The sequence below is a fragment of the Aquila chrysaetos genome, chromosome 18 (genome assembly GCF_900496995.4).
Source record: "Aquila chrysaetos chrysaetos chromosome 18, bAquChr1.4, whole genome shotgun sequence".
Taxonomy (NCBI): domain Eukaryota; kingdom Metazoa; phylum Chordata; class Aves; order Accipitriformes; family Accipitridae; genus Aquila; species Aquila chrysaetos.
This window is the reverse complement of record NC_044021.1, coordinates 25,841,896-25,859,445: the sequence shown is the minus strand read 5'-3', so window position 1 is coordinate 25,859,445 and position 17,550 is coordinate 25,841,896. Positions and strand designations below refer to the sequence as shown.

Here is a 17,550-nt window from a genome sequence, read left to right as displayed (position 1 = left end):
GTGGTTTGATAAGAAAAGGGGATTGTGTTTTGATTTTTTTCTTTTCTTAAAAAAAAAAACCAAACCAACTGGAGTTAATTAGTAGCTCTACTGATAGATTTACTGATCCGGTCCCACCATATCAATTTTCAAATGCAAGCATAATAACACAAGTTAATGAGAAGAATTTCCTTTTTGTTTTAGGGTTCATTGCATCAGATATGACATCAAGAAATTCCAGTAGAAATTCAGCCTTGCTACCACAAACATGAGTCACTGTATAACTACCTGCAGTGACACACTCTCAGGACTGTCAGCCTGCAGCTGATAATTTATTGTTGTTTAGATTTTATACTTTTTGTTGCAAGTGGTCTTGTATATCTATACATTAAAATATTTGGGTCAGAATGTAAACCAGCAACAGCACATAGGCATTAAAAAGTAAAAATATCTTTGTTAAGGATTGTGATGCTGCATTGCTGATCTCAGTAAAGAATTTTCAAATAACCTCTTTTATAACAAATTCTGGATTAAAAATAACCTGTTCTCCTTGTCATTAGTAGATCTGCCACGTGGTTGAATGAGGAAAATGTAGCATTTATTGGACAATAAATGTGTTGCATACAAAACACTGTATAATATTTAGTCTCAGGAATATCAATCTGATCAGAAGTCCTACTCTGTTAATCCTCACAATTGATAACGTGTGGTTCATGATTTATTCACTTGTACACAGAAAATGTTAGATAGGATAGAAAGACTGTGATGAAAAATATGTAGTGTCTGTTTGGTTGCATTGTACTTCACAAAAGAATGTTATGTCTTTTAATTACCAGTGCTGATAGTTGAGGTGATTATAAAATCAATGATCCAGAAGCCAGGCATAAACCTAGCAAGGATAACTTCTCAATAAATTATAAATATTACTAGAAAGGATTCTTAATCTAAACTCCCTTTATTCTAACATTTTTTCGAAGCCTTCCTGATTTTTGCCACTTGACATTTAAGTTTAAATAATAAAATAATTGAACAATCGTCTTAACAGTTAATTTAAATAATAAGTATTTTAATACTTTTGTAATGATTAGTAGAAATATTCAATAAAATATTATTTAATTTTGTAATATCCTACATTAAAAAGTATAAACTAGTGCACATCTATTCATAAGTGTGCAAAACTAATTCTTTTATATCTTTTGGGATCCAGGTCATTTTATTTAGCTATGTATTTTCTGCACTGTGCTTTCTCAGATAGACCCGTGCTGTATGTTCTTCTGGAGAAAATAGTTCTATAACTATATTTAAGCACAGATTTTGCCAAGATTTACTGTTGTCAGTCATACACTCAAGCATCTGCAGTAGCAATAGAGAAAGGAAGGTATATATAACTAATTTTCTTGGAATTAATTCTGCAGGGTTATTTCTTTCTTCTGTCACAGTATCTAGAACTCCTTTGGACAGACTGTTTTTATCAGCTTTTTTCCCAAACCCCTTGTATTCTGGAGCAGGGAGCAGCGGCGTTAAGAGGCTGCTGCAGTGGCTGGCGGTGAACACAGCGCGGCAGCGTGAGAGGGCTCGCGCCCAGGGAAAGCCGGTCGCGGGAACTTCCAGTGACTGTTGAATGAGCTTTTTACAAAATTTAAGTTGACTTGATGAGATCTACCAATTAATTTCACAAGAGCAAACAGAACTTCTCCTAGATCTACATAATAAGTGAAGTAAAAAGACCCCCTCGTTTTCCGTCTCCTTTGAAGCATTTGAGGCCACAACTCCGATGATGTGTTATCCCAGTTTGCTTCTACCATATCTTAAAATATAGGAATGTGTCACACAGAAAATGGATCGAACAGGCATGCAATGGGGAGTTTGAACTTCGTGCTAGAAAGAGGTGAAATCCGGGAGGTTTTGAATGCGGGAGATGAGTCTTGACATTTAGAAAACGTTCTCAAATGCAGTGTTTCCTAGAGCTGACACATTTTGTTTGTTGCTGTCTGTTGGGGTGAACAGGTCTTATTCTGAGGTTGAAAACGTCACTTTTGGTTTTTAATCCCCAGAAAGGCTGAAAAATTTTCGACAGCTTCCTTCGCTAGGTTTCTCTTCTAGAGCACGCTTACAGGCAGTGGCTCGCAAAGGTCCAGCCCGAACAAGGGTGCTTGCAGCTCCTTCGCGTTTGGTTTTGAGCACCTTCAGGTCTGCCCTTTGCAGCCAAAAGCCCTTTCCAGCAGTCTCTGCCCTGCTAGTGAAGGCCCCCTTCATTTCTGAGACATAGCCTGGAGGTCCACGTGAAGAATCGGAGAAAAATAGGCCCAAAAAAGATTCTGGAAATCATCAAACCTTTCACATTCCTCCAAAGCGAGATAAACCATATCCACGTGCTTGGCAAACATTTGCCTAGGCTATTTCTGAAAGATTTGCCGGGCTGTTTCTGGTGCATATGCTACAACTTCCCTAGGCAGTACATTTCATTACTTCACTAGCCTTATCTTTAGAAAGCTTTTTTTGATGCCCAACTTGAATTTTCCTTGCTTCAGTTGCTGGGAAGGGAAATAAGATACGTTTGCCACAACTTGTCCATAACAAAATGCGTGTTGACTCTTGCTTGTTGTCATGGTGGTACTCAAAAATAATGTTGGATGATTCATTCCAGGTGTGTTTTTTTTTCCCAAACAATCAAACCAAAATTGACTGGTATATAATTTCTTATCTCTTTTCTTTGTCCTTCTTCAGAAGAATCACTGCCCACTATCCCAACCTTTCCATACATTCCCAATCCTTCACAAGCTGTCAAAGTAACACCAAGTCCCAACATTGCTTCAGCTCTTTCTTTAAACTCCTGTAACGAGTAAACCACCTCGAACTAATTTGAAGGCAATATTCTACCTGTGTTCACTTTTTCTCACTAAGTGATATAGTCAGCTAGCTCGCAACTTCCAGTAATTTCAGGGTTTAATTAGCATAGATGAAATAATCTGCCGCTTCCTAGTAGAGAAGTTCTGCTTTGCTGTAGCGCTTCAGCTTTTCCACACACCTGATTTGGTATTAAATAGATAATAACGATTAATGAAATGTGATAATGCTAACTTCAAATCTATATGAACCAAACTTTTATTTTGAAGTGTATTTTATCTTCATTTTAGGCTTTGCAGTAACGCGTTTCTGGACAAAGAACTGATCAGATGTTGGAAACAATCCTAGGCTTGGCATAAAATGGTGTATACATGGTACCAGAACTTCTTGATGACTCAATTTGGGTTGATGGCTTTGATGCCCATAAGCAGATTGACATGTGGGCATTTGTTCTTGTTCTATAGGCAATGACAAGAAGAACGTTCAGTAATGCAAAGTCAAAAAAAAAAAAAAAAAATTAAATAATATTAAATACTAATGACTAGTGACTAATTAGCAGTATTAGAATTGCACTACTAATATAAAATCTGTTCTGTAGCAACAACAAACACAGGAAAAATAACGAATGTTAACTTAGCCAGCTAGAAAATCAATACGCCAGTATGCTCTTTTCCCTTACCTGCAATGCCTTTGGAAGCACGCCCTCGATGCTTTCTAGAAAGAATGAGTTTGCTCTCTCTGTTGCATACCCCCTTTTTCGGAGCAAGGTGGAGTCTTTAGGCATTTTGTAGAAATGGTACCTTCAAAATTGTACGTTGCTGTTTAAGATGGCGTGTTTTGCTCATACTTAAGGTATTCAGAAGCTGCAGCATGCTTTACAGGGATACATAAACGATAATATGCTTCTCTGGGAAAAAGGAACGTACAACTCCTGCAATAGTGTACTAGCTCTAGACATGCGGTCTGTTTTCAGCTGTTGTTTTTTCCTTTCACTGGTTTTTTTTTTCAACGTGTTTGACTTCCATTGTTGCGTATTTTCTTCAATTTCTATTCTGAGTGACTTTTAATAGGCATTGTAATTTATTTGTTCCCCATTTTGGTTTCCTAGCGTAACTGTAAAATCCTTCACGTCCTTTTCAAGGGAGAGGATCTCAAGCTGGTTATCCTAAGGCTAGGGATCCAGAGACAGCGAGCTGATGACGAGTCCTGGTTTTCTTTGGTTTGCGGGTAACACATTGAGAGACCTAAAAGTGGATTGGATTATTTGGTTCAATGTCGGTTTATGTGACGAACAGCTCGTCCCCACAAACACGAGGCAGCGCAGGGGCACAGCGGCGGTGGGGGAAGGAACCCCTACAGCCCAGTAAGAGGAATGGAGACCCTGTCCCAGCCCGTCCCAGTGCTGTACTGGGAGAGTCTTACGCCGTCCAGCCGTGAGACCCAGATGAACCTGCTGGAGAGGCTCCCGGGATCTGGGTTGTGCTGGACTTGCCATGGCAGGGCTACGGGGGGAACCAAGGGTGGGGAAAGGGAGGGCTCGAGGTGGTTTCGGGAGGAACGAGCACGGAAAAGAGAGGGAAAAGGGGAAAAGAGGGGCTGGTTGTGTATAAACCGGTGGCCGGTCGTTACACTTAAGGTCATTATGCTTCGGCCGTTACATTAAGGCTGCACCCTGTGCCGTACCAGCACGTTCTGTCCTGCCATCTCATGAAACTCCATTTCTAACTATTTTCTCGGGCAAGGGACAGCGTCTTCTGTGTGCAGCGAGCAAGCGGAGCTGGGCCACAGGTCTGCCCTGTGGCGGCTGGAGCAAGGCACGCGTGTGCCTTTCTGCAGGTGGGGCTGCTGGAGGGACCATAAGGTACGGGGGTGACTGGGAGACCAGTTGGTATGTGTGTGCCTGCGCGGGAGGCAACTGGGGAGAGAGAGGATGCAGGACCAGCTACCAGTTGCTCTGCGTGCCTAAGCCCAGTTACTGGAGCCTGCAGCAGCCTCGCCGCTGTCGGGCTGCCGCATTCTGCAGATCCCCAACGTGGTGTTCTCATGAGATTTTTTTAATGTTTTTCTTGGCTTTCAGCAAAATGACCATATTCGCATTTTGCAGGCTTCCCTTCTGTTATTAATGCTATAGTTATGATGTTAATTTAAGTTCAGTTGTTGGCTTAGCAATCTGTTCTTAGTATTGCTGGATAGGTGTAGTCATAGTTGTTGAGTAAATAAGAAAATAAACTTTCATTTAAAAATAGCTTTTTCTTTAGGAATTGCAGAAGAATTTAAAGTACCATTTCAGGATTGCGTTCCACTGTTTTTCTCTTATCTTCAAAGCTAGGATGTACAGAACAGCCAAAACCATACCAGATGACTTTCAGACCCTGTAAGTATTTTAAAGATATAATTTTGGTTCTGTTTTTTAAAATACTCTTGCACCTCCAAATGTGCATGAGGTATAATAAAATGCAGCTTGATAAAGTTCACTGACAGTTCCCCCTTCCCCAGCTTTCATCTCATTATTGTGTCTTCCTTGTTTGCTATTATTTACTGAGTTAAAATGTAATTAGTGAGTAGTGTATGTAAGGTATATAGGTTCGCATAAAGGGCATCACTTCTATCATTTAATTTGTGACATCACTAAAGTATTACTTGATTGACATTGTGGGCACTAGTAAGAACATTTTTAAACCAAGCTACTTCTTTGTGTTCTCCTTTTAAGATGCTATGCCTAGGACTTAATTACATTTTTGAAAGGTTATTTTATTCTCAGGCTTTCCCTGAGAAGCGTGTAGGCACCCAGAAAGGTGAGGGGCTCGTGGCGTTTGTCTTGGACGTCGATACCCAGATCCTGCCTCTGTTCCACTGGAGGAGCTGAGATTTGGAGGACGGCAATCCACCAGGACAGCTGAGGATTTAGGAAGAAGCAGGCGCCGAAGGAACCCAGGAAGCTGAAGCACGAAGCATATACGATATTTACATGCTTCCAAGCAGTCAATGTATTTTTTCCCATTTCAGTTTTAGTTTTATGTATCTTCAGTCTTGATTTAGGTCACTAAATTTTACTTGGATCTTGCCAGGTTTTGTGTACGTGTATATATATGCACACACACACACACACACACACACACACACACACACACACACAAATTGGTTATCAGTTATGAGAGAGATCAGGTGCTTAGTGATTTTTAAGGTCTGGTTTAGTTTCAGGACCCAAGAAAAGTAAATATGAGCATTTTAAAGAGAAACAGTAACTCCTCTTATTTTCAGTCTTAGTTATCAAAGACAGTAAGAATTTACCTATGAATTTTTGAATATATGGTGGGGGAGCTTTAAAATTATTCTTTAGGATCTGAATTCTTATCTACTGTACACAATTTCAAAAGTACCAAGTTATTTTGCTATAGCGTATATTATTTAAAGCTGCCTAACCGAAGAAGCTTCAGTTGATCCTCGTGTCCCCGTGTCGTGACGGTGAGGAGAGGACTACTGCACACAGAGGACCCGGTCACCCACGTCACAGCGTGCCTGAGCAGGTACGGGCTGGGCTGGACTGGGCTGGACTGGACTGCACGAGGCCCTTGGCCACGGGATAAACTCCGCCAGCTCACCGCAACACAGCACTTGCTCCCGCTGCCTCGTCCCACTGCGCTACGCCTTGTTCTCATCAAAAAACCTCAGTCCCTCTCTCCGTTCTTCTCAGACGTGCGTGGTTTTTCCTTTCCTCGCAAAGACATCGGAGTTCTCTAATAAACATCCTTCACTGTTAAACTTACTATGTAAATTACGCATATGTATTCTTATTACAAAAAGTTACAGACATTAGAATAAATAAAGTACCTCTTGACATTTTTATTAAGGTATTTTGAGAAGTATTCAGGATTAATGCATACTAGCAAAGTTCTACCCTAATTCACTCGTGTCACTCAAGTGTAGGAACCAATAGGAATAGGCATTGATCTCTAGTTCACATAAAGTCATCTTGACAGAACTTGCTAGCTAGTGTATGGAAGAGCAAGAATAAATAATTTTATTTTAGCTAAAACTGATTAGCTTTAGCTAGTTTAACTGAAACTGATTTAAATAGCATGACACAATCTGGTTGCAAAAAATGGAATGTTATTCCTTCCCCTTTCTTTTTTATTTTATCTGCCAGTCTACATTGATTTTTTTTTTCTGTTTGAAACTAGAAGCAACTGCATAATTGTCAATTAGCAGCATAAACGATTTCATACCGCCCACACCCCTTTTTGCAAAGCTTGCAGACTGTGTTCATACGGAAATGTACATATAGCAGTGAATGAATCACAGTTCTTCAAAGATTACTAATTGAGAGAGTATTATAATTGCTAAAACGTGGAGGAAAATGTATAAAGCTCTTTGGGTGCTTTAAAATATCTCACTGTAGGTGCAGGTTATGATGTAATTTTTCACACAATTCCATAGTACAGCAAAACATAAAAATAGCCTTTGGAAAATATTCCAGCAGCAATCTGGTCCTTAAACACCATATGGAGAAGTAACTAATCCTATACACGACTAGGTGATTCAGTGGGATAATCCACAGAAGAATTTCCATATGGCATTCTCAATGTTCTTCAACACATCCTTTTCTATCTCCAACCCATACTTATGACATGCTGGCAGATGCACTGCTGATACTGAAGCCTGAGTTGAAAAGCAAAATGAATATCCATTTTATCTGTATTCAAAGACATAGATGTGTCATCACTTGCTAAATGCTGTTATTTGTCCTCTTGAATGGTGAGCCAAGGCCAGAAAGAAGATAGGATTTTGACTGGCACAAGCACGGCCCGTCTCTACTGTGGTTACCGGTGTGGCAGCCTGTAGATTTAGACACTTGATTTTAGATTCAGATGTAGATCAGCAGGATGGTTGAATGATTCCACTGGACTGAACACAATTCCATTTGAAATATTCTTTTTCCATATTTTGAAGGGATCAACTTTCTACTCCCCAAGCTCCAGAATCTTCCAGTATAGTTTCCCTCATTTCCAATTTCTCGAACTGAATAACACTTTTTTCTTTTATCGATCCCTTAATGTTATTCCAGAAATCAAATTGAAATTCTCTTCTGTCACATCAGAGAGCCTTTTACATGAAGGTGCTCCACACACTTGCTAGCAACACTGGCTTACACATAGTAGTCCTGAAGGCAGCAGATTGATACAGTTACATTAATACATAACTCCATTACAGAAAGTATACAGTACAAAGACTATAGAGCACACAAAGCAGTACAGAGAGTAAAAAGCATCTGACCAAATAGCATAAATGTATCTTGGTGACATTTTTTTAGGCACTTTTTTTTAGCAGCACCTTCTTTAACACAGAAGGACATGGTAATTAGGCTTTACTGATGCAGTTTTTCTATGTCAAAGAGAATGGCCTTGATGCTTCCATCAGTCTACAACCTGTTTTTAAATTATCCATTTCATAGGCTCTGTTACCAAGGAGTATATTTTACTTCACTCAGCATTCTCATTTGAGGAGAAGCAGACATGTCTCTAATCCCATAACTTATTTCAGGGGTTTAAAATTTAGACTGACAGATTACTTTAGTTTCAGATCATTTGCTGTGTTGAGAAAAGTTACGCAATGTAAAGCAGAGCCCAATTTTCTTTTACGGTATGTTTTATGAACATCAGAACTGCCTCTTTCAGTGAACATGAGATCTATTTCAAATTCTTTTCCAAAACAATAAAATAGTTTCTTAACTTATGCTCACTGACAGTGCCAGAATCTTGTTTACTAGTTTATTACCTTCATAGCAACTTGTAATTAATTATATACTCCACATTTAATCGCTTTCAGTTGGCTATCCTTCCAGACTTGATGTATGCAACATTAATTATTTGCCTATGGCGAGATTTTATGAACTCTAATATGCACCACATGTTCAACTTGCTTAAAATTAATTGCAGACATTGTATTTAGCATTAATGTATATCTTTATTGGCTTTAATTTCACATCTGTATTGCTTTATATACAACTTTTTTTATCAGTGTAACTGCACACTGTTTCTGATGTGTGTAATGGCAGCCACCAAACCTTGCTTTTGTATTCGTGTTTTGCCTTTTAATATAATTCTAGTTTTCTGGTTTTAAAAAAAGTGAAGTAATTGGAAAACAAATTAATCTTTCTTATTCATTATTTGGGAAAGTCAGCTGTAAAATGCCGCCTAAGATCTAATGGAGAAAAAATTAAGTAGCTAAGGCTTGCCTGAATGAAAACGTTTGCCTGTTTAAGAACAAAATCTCTTGGAAAGAGGCTTTGTTGTGGCAATCCATCCTTAGCCTGAAGAAAGAGGCAACAGCCTCGCTTACTAGCTAGCAGCTTGCTAGGGACAGCACCACAACTGGTCCCACAATTCCTACCGGTTTGCACACAGACGCATTTGAGGTAGCCATAAAGCCCTACCCAGTTCCAACAGAGAGATGCAGCAGAACAAGCCTCAGCACAGGAAAGCTATTCAACATGCGCGAAAAATCTGGCACTGGCTTATCATGCAGGTATCTAGTTGTTGATACGCAGATTAGACAAATTAATGCTAATTAGGCTAAGGCTACAGATGTTTGAAGTACCTTTCCAATTGTAAGGTGTAGGTATCCTAAGAATTACAGCAAAGCAATTTTTTAAAATATTCATAGCTAAAATAAAATGGTTTTAGAAATTACCAAGACGGAAAATGCTGCTGGCTTCCAGTAATGAGATAAACATAGAAACAGAAAGTATACAAGGTGAAAACGACCTTTTGCCTGATAAAGTACTCGGTTGAGAGGGTTAGCTCTGTATATTGGTTCTTGAAGGTCTTAAAAGGTTGGGAAGCCAATTGTTAGAGTGCACAGAATTTATGTACATCTCAAAACAGATACAATATCTTAAATTCAAATATAGGAGAGTATATTTTCAGTCCAGAAAGTACTCTGCTGAAACGTGTCGAGATATGCCACATTGACAATACGGTGCTCTGGATTTAAGAGAAATGTGGCATCATTTTACTTTCTGGGGGGATCCCGATCAGGTCAGATCTCTCTCAGTAACATGTATGTCTGGACCAGTAATTCAGACCATGGCTACATCAGAATCTTCACCTATTGCCGAGGGAGACTTCAACATAAAATATAGATTAATGTTCAAACCTTTTAACATTTCAGCAGTTTTTATGATAAGGAAGCAGGATCAAACGCTACTCAGAACAAAATATAATGAACTAACTATTCAAGCTAATACAAAGAGTGTAGCTGAATAAGCAGATTTTATTATAGCCTAAGCAACAAGAAATACAGCACATAGAATAAAGTATTCTTTTTCCCTTAGCAGTTGACAGGAGCAGCAAAAAACAAGATGCATTTGCAGAAGGGTTTCTGTCTTATCACCAGACTTAAAAAAAGTATGCCGTTAGTGTATTTCTAGCAAACTGCTTTACACCAAGGTATTTAATTATTTCAAGGCCCAAAATTCCACTTCTCATTGTTAAACATTGGGTACGAATCAGTTTCAAATGGGTTCTGTTTTAAAAAGGCCGATATGCATGGTTTAACTGGAAAACAGTAGTCTGCAGACTCAACATCCAAACTCCCAAGGAACACAAGTCTTTGCTTTCTAGAACAATTCGGTTAGAATTTATACTGGCCTGACTGAAAGCCAAATTTTAAAGCTTGTATTATTTCAAAGTTCAGTTTGCTTCTTTGAAGTGAAGGAAATACTTTCAGCGGTCTCAGTTATTTCTTCTGGAACTGAAGCGGTGACTTGGAGTGACAATGCAGAGCCTTTAAATTACCAGACATTCTAGCACCTTTGCTCTGCCTATTCGCTTGTGGGGTCAATTATTGTTGCTAATGACTTTGCACATAAATGGCATTCAGGGGAAGCAGGCTGCACAGCAGTTCACCCTCATCCAAAAATCAAACCAAATTAAACCATTTAGCATAAGTGGGGGAAAAAACGCATCGAATCAGTTCAGGGCCCTTGTATTTTCAGGGGAACTAAACCAGCCCGCAAATTTGGCCATCTGGTTAATTTTGCTTTTGGATCTGCTGCCACCTCGTGGACTCAGGATGAAGTTTAAGTCCCGAGATAGCAGGCAGGCAGAAAATTAACAAAAGTTAACCCTGGGTGTGGGGGGAAAAGCCCAGCTATTTGACTGACATGTAAGCCCACTTACATATAATCATTTCTCTCCTGGTGGGAAAAGTTTTTTTTTTATAATCAGGTAACATTTGCCACTTTTCAGTTTCTTGAATTCACAATTACAGCAACAACTTTAATTTGTTAGACTTCAAATTAAAATACAACTAAATGTACTGTTATTTCTTATGGCTCTGCTCCATAAAGTAGTAGTACAACTTAATCACTCTATACTGGTGTATAGGCAGACAGAGGAGATACAAACCTTTTTCATCTCATTGAAGTGTTCTCCTGTATTACCTTGGAGTTTTTTCTGGACCATTTCTGAATTTGATACTGGAATTAAAGAGCACTGGGTTCCTACAGGTTCTCCAGGCTGTAAAAGACCACGGAGTCATTAATAGCTTTGGCAGCTTGTTAGACTGTCTTTGGAGGAGGAGTTCATTGGGATGAGAGATTGGAAAAAGGATATAAGCGGTCTGTGGGACACCGAATTTTCTGGGTTCTTAAAAGTTTTCCTGTGTTACTATTGGCAGAAAATCTGATAATGGGATGCTAGGGTGCTCATCCAAGAAGCCCGGAGCTGTCAGAAGCTGATCCATTCGCCTTGGAATGGCCAGACTTTGAGGCAAAATAGTCACTACCTACGAAAGGAGCAGTAACTTCAGTTTGCTTTGACTTTGTTGGATAGCTTACATTTAATTGCTCTTGAATTCTAAATAAAAACCGGATACTTTGATCTCTACAGGGAGAAGAAACTGAAGCGGTGGCCCTACTGTACAGAGGTTTCTTCAGTCACAGACTCTTTCTAACCATCTACACTGTGGACCGAACCTCCACAGACCAAATTGCCTTCCTGCGGCCAGGGAACGGAACGTCTCGCCGCTGACCCAGCCCGCGGCGTAGACCCAGAAAATGGACAACCACCACGCAACCCGAACGCAAGGTTCAAGAAGCGCAAAAGCGGCAGCAGCCCGGCCGAGCGTTCCAGGTTCCCTTCCCAAACCGAACGAAGCCCATCATAGGGAACACCGCCAGCGAACGGCGGGAACGGCACGGGCGGCGAGAAGGCACGCTGTCCCCGGGAAGGCTGAGGCGAGCTTCCCTACCTGTCACGTTCCCCCCGGAGGCGAGCCATCGTTTCTGGTAGCTCGACCTGGAGCGAGCGGTGAGAGCTGAGGAGTCGTCAACGAGTTGCGGCCATGACGGCCCCCTCACCTCTGTACTCGGGGCGGGGGGAGGATGTCCCCCCAGCCTCAGGTGTCGTTCCCGCTCATTCTGCCGTTGCGTTCGTTTCTCCCGCGCGGTCCCTGGATGGGCAAAGTCACTTACAGGCAGAAAAGAGCGTTCTCCGGCAGGCTTACAACCAACCCTCTGAAAAAGAAACGTGTAGAACTGTATTAATAAGGCAAATGGCATGCAAACAGAGACCAGCTCATTCAGCGGAGGTCTCTGCCCCCTTCACCAAACCTTTCCCCTCAGCACCGTTCACCTCTCTCATCCGCCCGCTTTTAAGCCACACCCGCCCGAGCCCTCCCTGCGGGGCACGCCCCTGCTTGCTCCGTGGAACCGGGAGGGAAGGCGGGGAGGCTGCGGGGTACCGAGGCCGACCCGGGCACCACAGAACCGGCGTCCCCGGGCAGCGCCGGCCGGGCCTGGGAGGACCGAGCGCGGGACCGGCCTCTCCTGCCCGCCGCCTGTCACCGCCGGGGCGGGGCGGGGCCGGGGGCGGGGCCGGGGGCGGGGCTCCCCCGCGGCGGCGGCGGCGGCTCTCGCCCGCTGGAATGTCCGCGGCGACCAAGCGGGGGTGGGGGCGGGGCCTGGCTGGAGAGCGGCAGCCAATGGGAGCGCGGCGGGAGGCAGAGCCGGGGCCGGGAGCGGGCGCTGCCGGCGTCAGAGCCCGTCCGTCTGGCGGGCGGGGGTCGTGAGGCGGGGCCGGGCGGCGGCGGCGGGTTCGCGACCGGGTCATGGCGGTAACGGCCGCTCGGTGGCCCTGGGCCCTGCTCTGCCTGGCGGCGGCTCCGCTGCTCTTCCCCGGGGCGGCCGGTGAGTAGCGAGCCGCGGAGCGGGGCGGTGGGGGGGGGGGGGGGGGGCGAGGCGGCGGCGGCGGCGGCGGCTCGGCGGGTCCCTCTTCGACAACATGGCGCAGGGGCGAGGCCGCCCGCGGGGTGCCGAAGCCTTGAGGCGGCGGCGGCGGCGGCGGTGTCGTCGCCCGCGGGAAGCGGGGAGCGGCCCGGCCCCGCGGGTCTCTCCCGTCTCGCCGTAGCTGAGGGCGGAATGCCCGCAGCCGGGGCGGAGGGGGAACGGCAGCCGCCGCCGGCCGCACCTGCCCCGCGGGAGCGGGAGGCCGGTGGGCGCCGGGCCGCAGCAGGTGAGGGTCGGGGACGGCTCCCCGGTGTCGATCCCCTGCCCCTGGGAAGGGCCGGCCCGAAACCCTGACGAGAAGCCTCGGTTGCCGTACGGAAACGCCAGAACAGCCCTCGTATGCCGGGGCTCGTAGTCCTTGTGGTTTGGCTAAGGTTTTCAGGAGGAAGAACGGTGTTGAACAAGGTGTTGAACCTTTAAAAACGCGGAGGCGAGGCGTTTAATAGAGGGAAGGGTCGTGGTAAAATAGTTTCCTGCAGTAAAGTTGTGACAGCAGCTATCTTCCTGATGGGGCCGAAAAAAAGAGAAATGAAAAAAGAAGGCGGCATAAGCACAGATATTGGCAAATAGCTTTTAATGAATGGGTCGTGTTGGTAGTGCTGTCACGGAAATGGAAATCACAAAATATGTAGTACTTTGAAGCAGAAGACTGCAATCATTGAGGCATTTGTGGGCATTTTCATTGTTGTTTTATAGTTCTGCTGCCTAGTGAGGCACGGTTTTAGGAGGAAGGCAGTGAAAAGCTAGTGGAATGACATATGACATACTGTAGCCCAACTTTCCCGTGATAAACCTACTTGCGTTGCTGTGATAGCAGATCTTACCAAAGAAGAAAGCGTAGGTGTTTCGTAGTTGGGCATGAATAAAATTTTGAAATGAAACCTGGAAATTTTTTTGTAAAACTAGAGAAAGTGGGAATGAGAGAGTAAGGACTGACTGAAAGAGATATCATAAGACACTTCAGAAGAGGTTAACTGGAAAGAGAACTGAGGAATTGTGTTTGGAATGCATATCGTTAACAACTTCCATTTCTCACTTAAACCCTAAAGATCACTCTGGGCCCTTTTAATTTGCTGCTAATTTAAGACACCATCAATTGATTAGGATTTCGTGTAAAAGGAATTAAATGACCATAAAGTTCAGTATATTGTTACTTCATTGTTACACTCTTTGGTATAATTGATAATGACTTGAAACTCACCAGTGGAAGTGATTGAGAACTATCCTGGATGTGTGTTAGTTCGTCATAGGAGGGTTGAGAGCCACTGAAAACTAATGGATAAAAGGCCACAGACTGTTAAATAATCTACATGAAGGAGCGTTTAATAAAATGTTGCCTGAGAGATTCATGAACTCAAATCATAATGACATAGGTAGTTAAACATATGCATTGTCACCTAAGCCAATGTAAATTCCCTTTGTAGGTTGGGAACTCTGAATTCCTGGGTCTCTTAAATGTAGCAGTTACTCTCAATAAAAATTTATATAATGAAAAATTTCTGGGACTTACAGTGAAACAAAACAGCAAAACCGTGATTGAGTAGCCAATATTTCTGTTTGTAAGTAAAGCCTATGTTTAAGTACGTTTGGTTGGATTTTTTTACTTATGCCAATTAATTTGCTGGATATCTTTCCATTGTGAACCTGAATGTTTTGTCCAGCACTGTGTTAATGTGTTTGCACTCTGATTGCATAGGCACTGAAATCCAAAAACGTTTCTGAAAATAAGTGCAACTCTTGCCTTAAGAAAAACTGTCTGTTCTTAAAAGTTAATGGTTTTTATAGTTGTTCCATATTTCTAATACCATGGCTTTATAACAGGAATAAGAAAGTGTAAAGCAAAGATTTTCAGTTAAGTGAAATAATAACTGAAGTTTGAACATGGTGGAGCCTGCTAGTGATGGAGCAGATTCTTGGCACGGATCGGCTTACTGAACATAGTGCAGGAAGACCTGCAAGATCCCACGTGTAGCTCTCAGATCAGAAAGATATTTAAGCCATCTGTGTCATATCTCAATCCTTTTCTGTGATGGTAGAAAATTGGCAAAAAACATTAAAGTCAATTTTACAATTTCCTCCTTTCATTTCATCATGTTGTAAGCAGGATTGTGGTGCTGTCCTCATTTATTACAGGCGTTTTGCTGTGCTGTTCCTAATTATTAATTAAAACATTCACCAGTTAAAAGTCCTACTTTGGTTTCTCTTCTTTCCTCTTCAGGAATGGTAGATTTCTGCATTAAAATATAGCTCAATCCTCTAGTAGCCGTTTTAAATTGTGACTGTTACAGACAACCTTTTCTGGGATTTTTCATTTTTCTCCCTCCCTCCCTCCCAGTTCCTTGACATTTTCAAGCTGAAATTTTCTTTTCTTTTTTAATGTCATTTCAACATTGGAGAATTTTGGGTTTGGCGGTGGTGGATTCTTTTGCTTTTTAAATTGGATATCTTCTTGTAACAGCTGTAAGCTTTCAGTTGAAAACACTTGTAAGCTGTGAAATTATCAAGGAATTCATGCTTAAGATCCTTCTTATTGGTTTGGTCAAAATCTGTTTAGTAACTAGGTATTGTGAAATACAACTTTATATGTGTGGTATCATTGTACAGTATTGCTTTATTATGTTGTATCGGTGTGATACGTAGCTCAGATACAGTTGAGCAGAAATCTGGAATCATTAAATGATCCTGTGTGTGAAGACAGGCGTGGAAGTAAAAGCTTTTGAATGAAACCTCTGTCTATCTGTTTTCTGATACAATGCTCTAAACACTGGGCAGCGAGGATGAAAATGAATATCAAGGAGTTGTGCAATTCATTTTGTATTGGCCAAGCTTAACTCTGACTGAAGGAAATATTTGGATGGTGGGGGAACAAAGCACAACAAAGTACAATGTTAAAAATGCGGCTTTAAACCGTGGTGTTTAATGACTTCTCAGTGCTTTGGTTCTCATTTGTTTTCCTGTTGATCTGTTCACATCTGTGTTTGCTCTATGACTTCCATCTAGTCAGGCAAAACCACTCTTAATCATCCATCACTAGTGAAACAATTCACCATTTTGTTCCAAGTTTTTAAGAAGCCAGAGTTCAATGAGCAGCTGTGTTCACCTCTGTGTAGAAAGGGGATCCTGCTCTGATTTCCTTTTCCACCTGTTCCTAACTGGTTCTTGCACCTTTCAGATTCTGTGAGGTGATTCCATTTACAAAAGCATATAGTCTCTCTGGAGTTTTTTGGTGGGGTTTTTGTTCACTTTTTATTCTTTTTTTTTTTTTTTTTTTTTTTTCCTGGGTTAATAAATTGAATTGCCTCATGAAGGAATTTGGCAGGTGCCAAGCTAGTGGAGGTTAAGCAGCAGAAATGTGGCTAGAAGCAGAAGGAAGGGGAGTGAGATCTCCTTTTGGTGGCATTGAGTGTTCAGGGGTAGTTCTGTGAGACTCGATAAGCAGATCTGCCTCAGCTTCGGAACAAAAATTTCTCCTGTTCTTTTTTGCCTTCTGGGAAGGAAAATTTCTCATGGTCATGTGTGGACCAGACAGGCCATCAAGTGGGTGCTTCTGTTCAGAAGTGATAATTATGTGCTTCATGTCATTTAAAAATCTTTTTCCCTCCTCCTGCTTTTCCATAGGCTTGTCTTGTTGTTACCACGCAAAGGACAACTTAATGTGCCGTGACGTCTGTGAACAGGTAAGCTTGTTTTAAATTTGGTTTATCCCTCAGGGTTAAAATCATGCCTTTAGGCAATGATGTAGCAAGATTAGGGTTACAAGCAAATGATTTTCTGTGTGAATACTATGTGTGAATCATGAGATGTAATATCGTTGTTATTTAAATGAGACCTTAAATGAGTTCTAAAGTTTAAAACCGTAGCCATCTTTCCTTTCATAGTGGAAAGCAGGCTCTGCTGAAGTTGAGGAGAAGTAGAGATACAAATCTGGGGTCAGGATTCGGTCAAGAAGTGATAAGCATGTTAGGAAATGGGAGGGGTGAAGGTATTTTATACCCAGTTTCTGAATCTTGTGTATTTCCAGGTTTGGGGGAATTTAAAATGAAGAACAAGATGTTGGTACTGTTCTTTCTTCCTGCCAGTTCTTGTTTCTTAGTTAGGCATCTGAGATACTCCTTATGATATATGGCTTTGTGAATCCAGCAAAAATCTGCTTACTTAGCCTGTTCATAAGGTAATAACAAAGAGCTGTTTGTGCTAAATACAAGCTTGGGAAATACTTTTGCACAACTTGTGTTTAGATTTGTACCTTTGGATAGTATGTTGTACAGCTTTGTGTGCATGTATTTATATAAATGTATATACATAAAAATTTTACATCAGTAAAGCATACATACACATATACACAGTTTTTATATTAAAAAGGTGTCCTTACATCATGCCTGCCCACTTTTCTTGTCTTCATTATCTGCTTTGGGGCTGTTCAAGCACTAAACCTG

The 17,550-nt window shown here is 42.0% G+C and overlaps 1 protein-coding gene and 1 long non-coding RNA gene across 5 annotated transcripts in view; one reads left to right on the top strand and one right to left on the bottom strand.

Annotated features, from left to right (window-relative positions):
• Positions 1-6,649: 6,649 nt before the first annotated feature.
• On the bottom strand, positions 6,650-12,450 carry LOC115353151. Of its 2 annotated transcripts, none has more exons than XR_003927449.1 (3): positions 12,079-12,450; positions 11,235-11,345; positions 6,650-9,949 (listed from the first exon to the last, which is right to left on the bottom strand). It is a non-coding gene; the product is annotated as an uncharacterized LOC115353151 (long non-coding RNA). The 2 variants fall into 2 exon arrangements; XR_003927448.1 differs by having other exon boundaries at positions 6,650-7,987.
• Positions 12,451-12,846: 396 nt separating this feature from the next.
• RECK (reversion inducing cysteine rich protein with kazal motifs) overlaps positions 12,847-17,550 on the top strand; it is a 63,973-nt gene continuing 59,269 nt past the window's right edge. For 2 of the 3 annotated variants that reach the window (XM_030041597.2, XM_030041599.2), the window contains exons 1-2: positions 12,847-13,015; positions 16,733-16,791. In XM_030041597.2, the coding sequence (XP_029897457.1) occupies positions 12,937-13,015; positions 16,733-16,791 (138 nt within the window). In that variant the 5' untranslated portion in view covers positions 12,847-12,936. Of the gene's footprint in view, positions 13,016-16,731; positions 16,792-17,550 lie in introns of those variants that run through there. The other variant, XM_030041598.2, reaches the window with a different exon arrangement.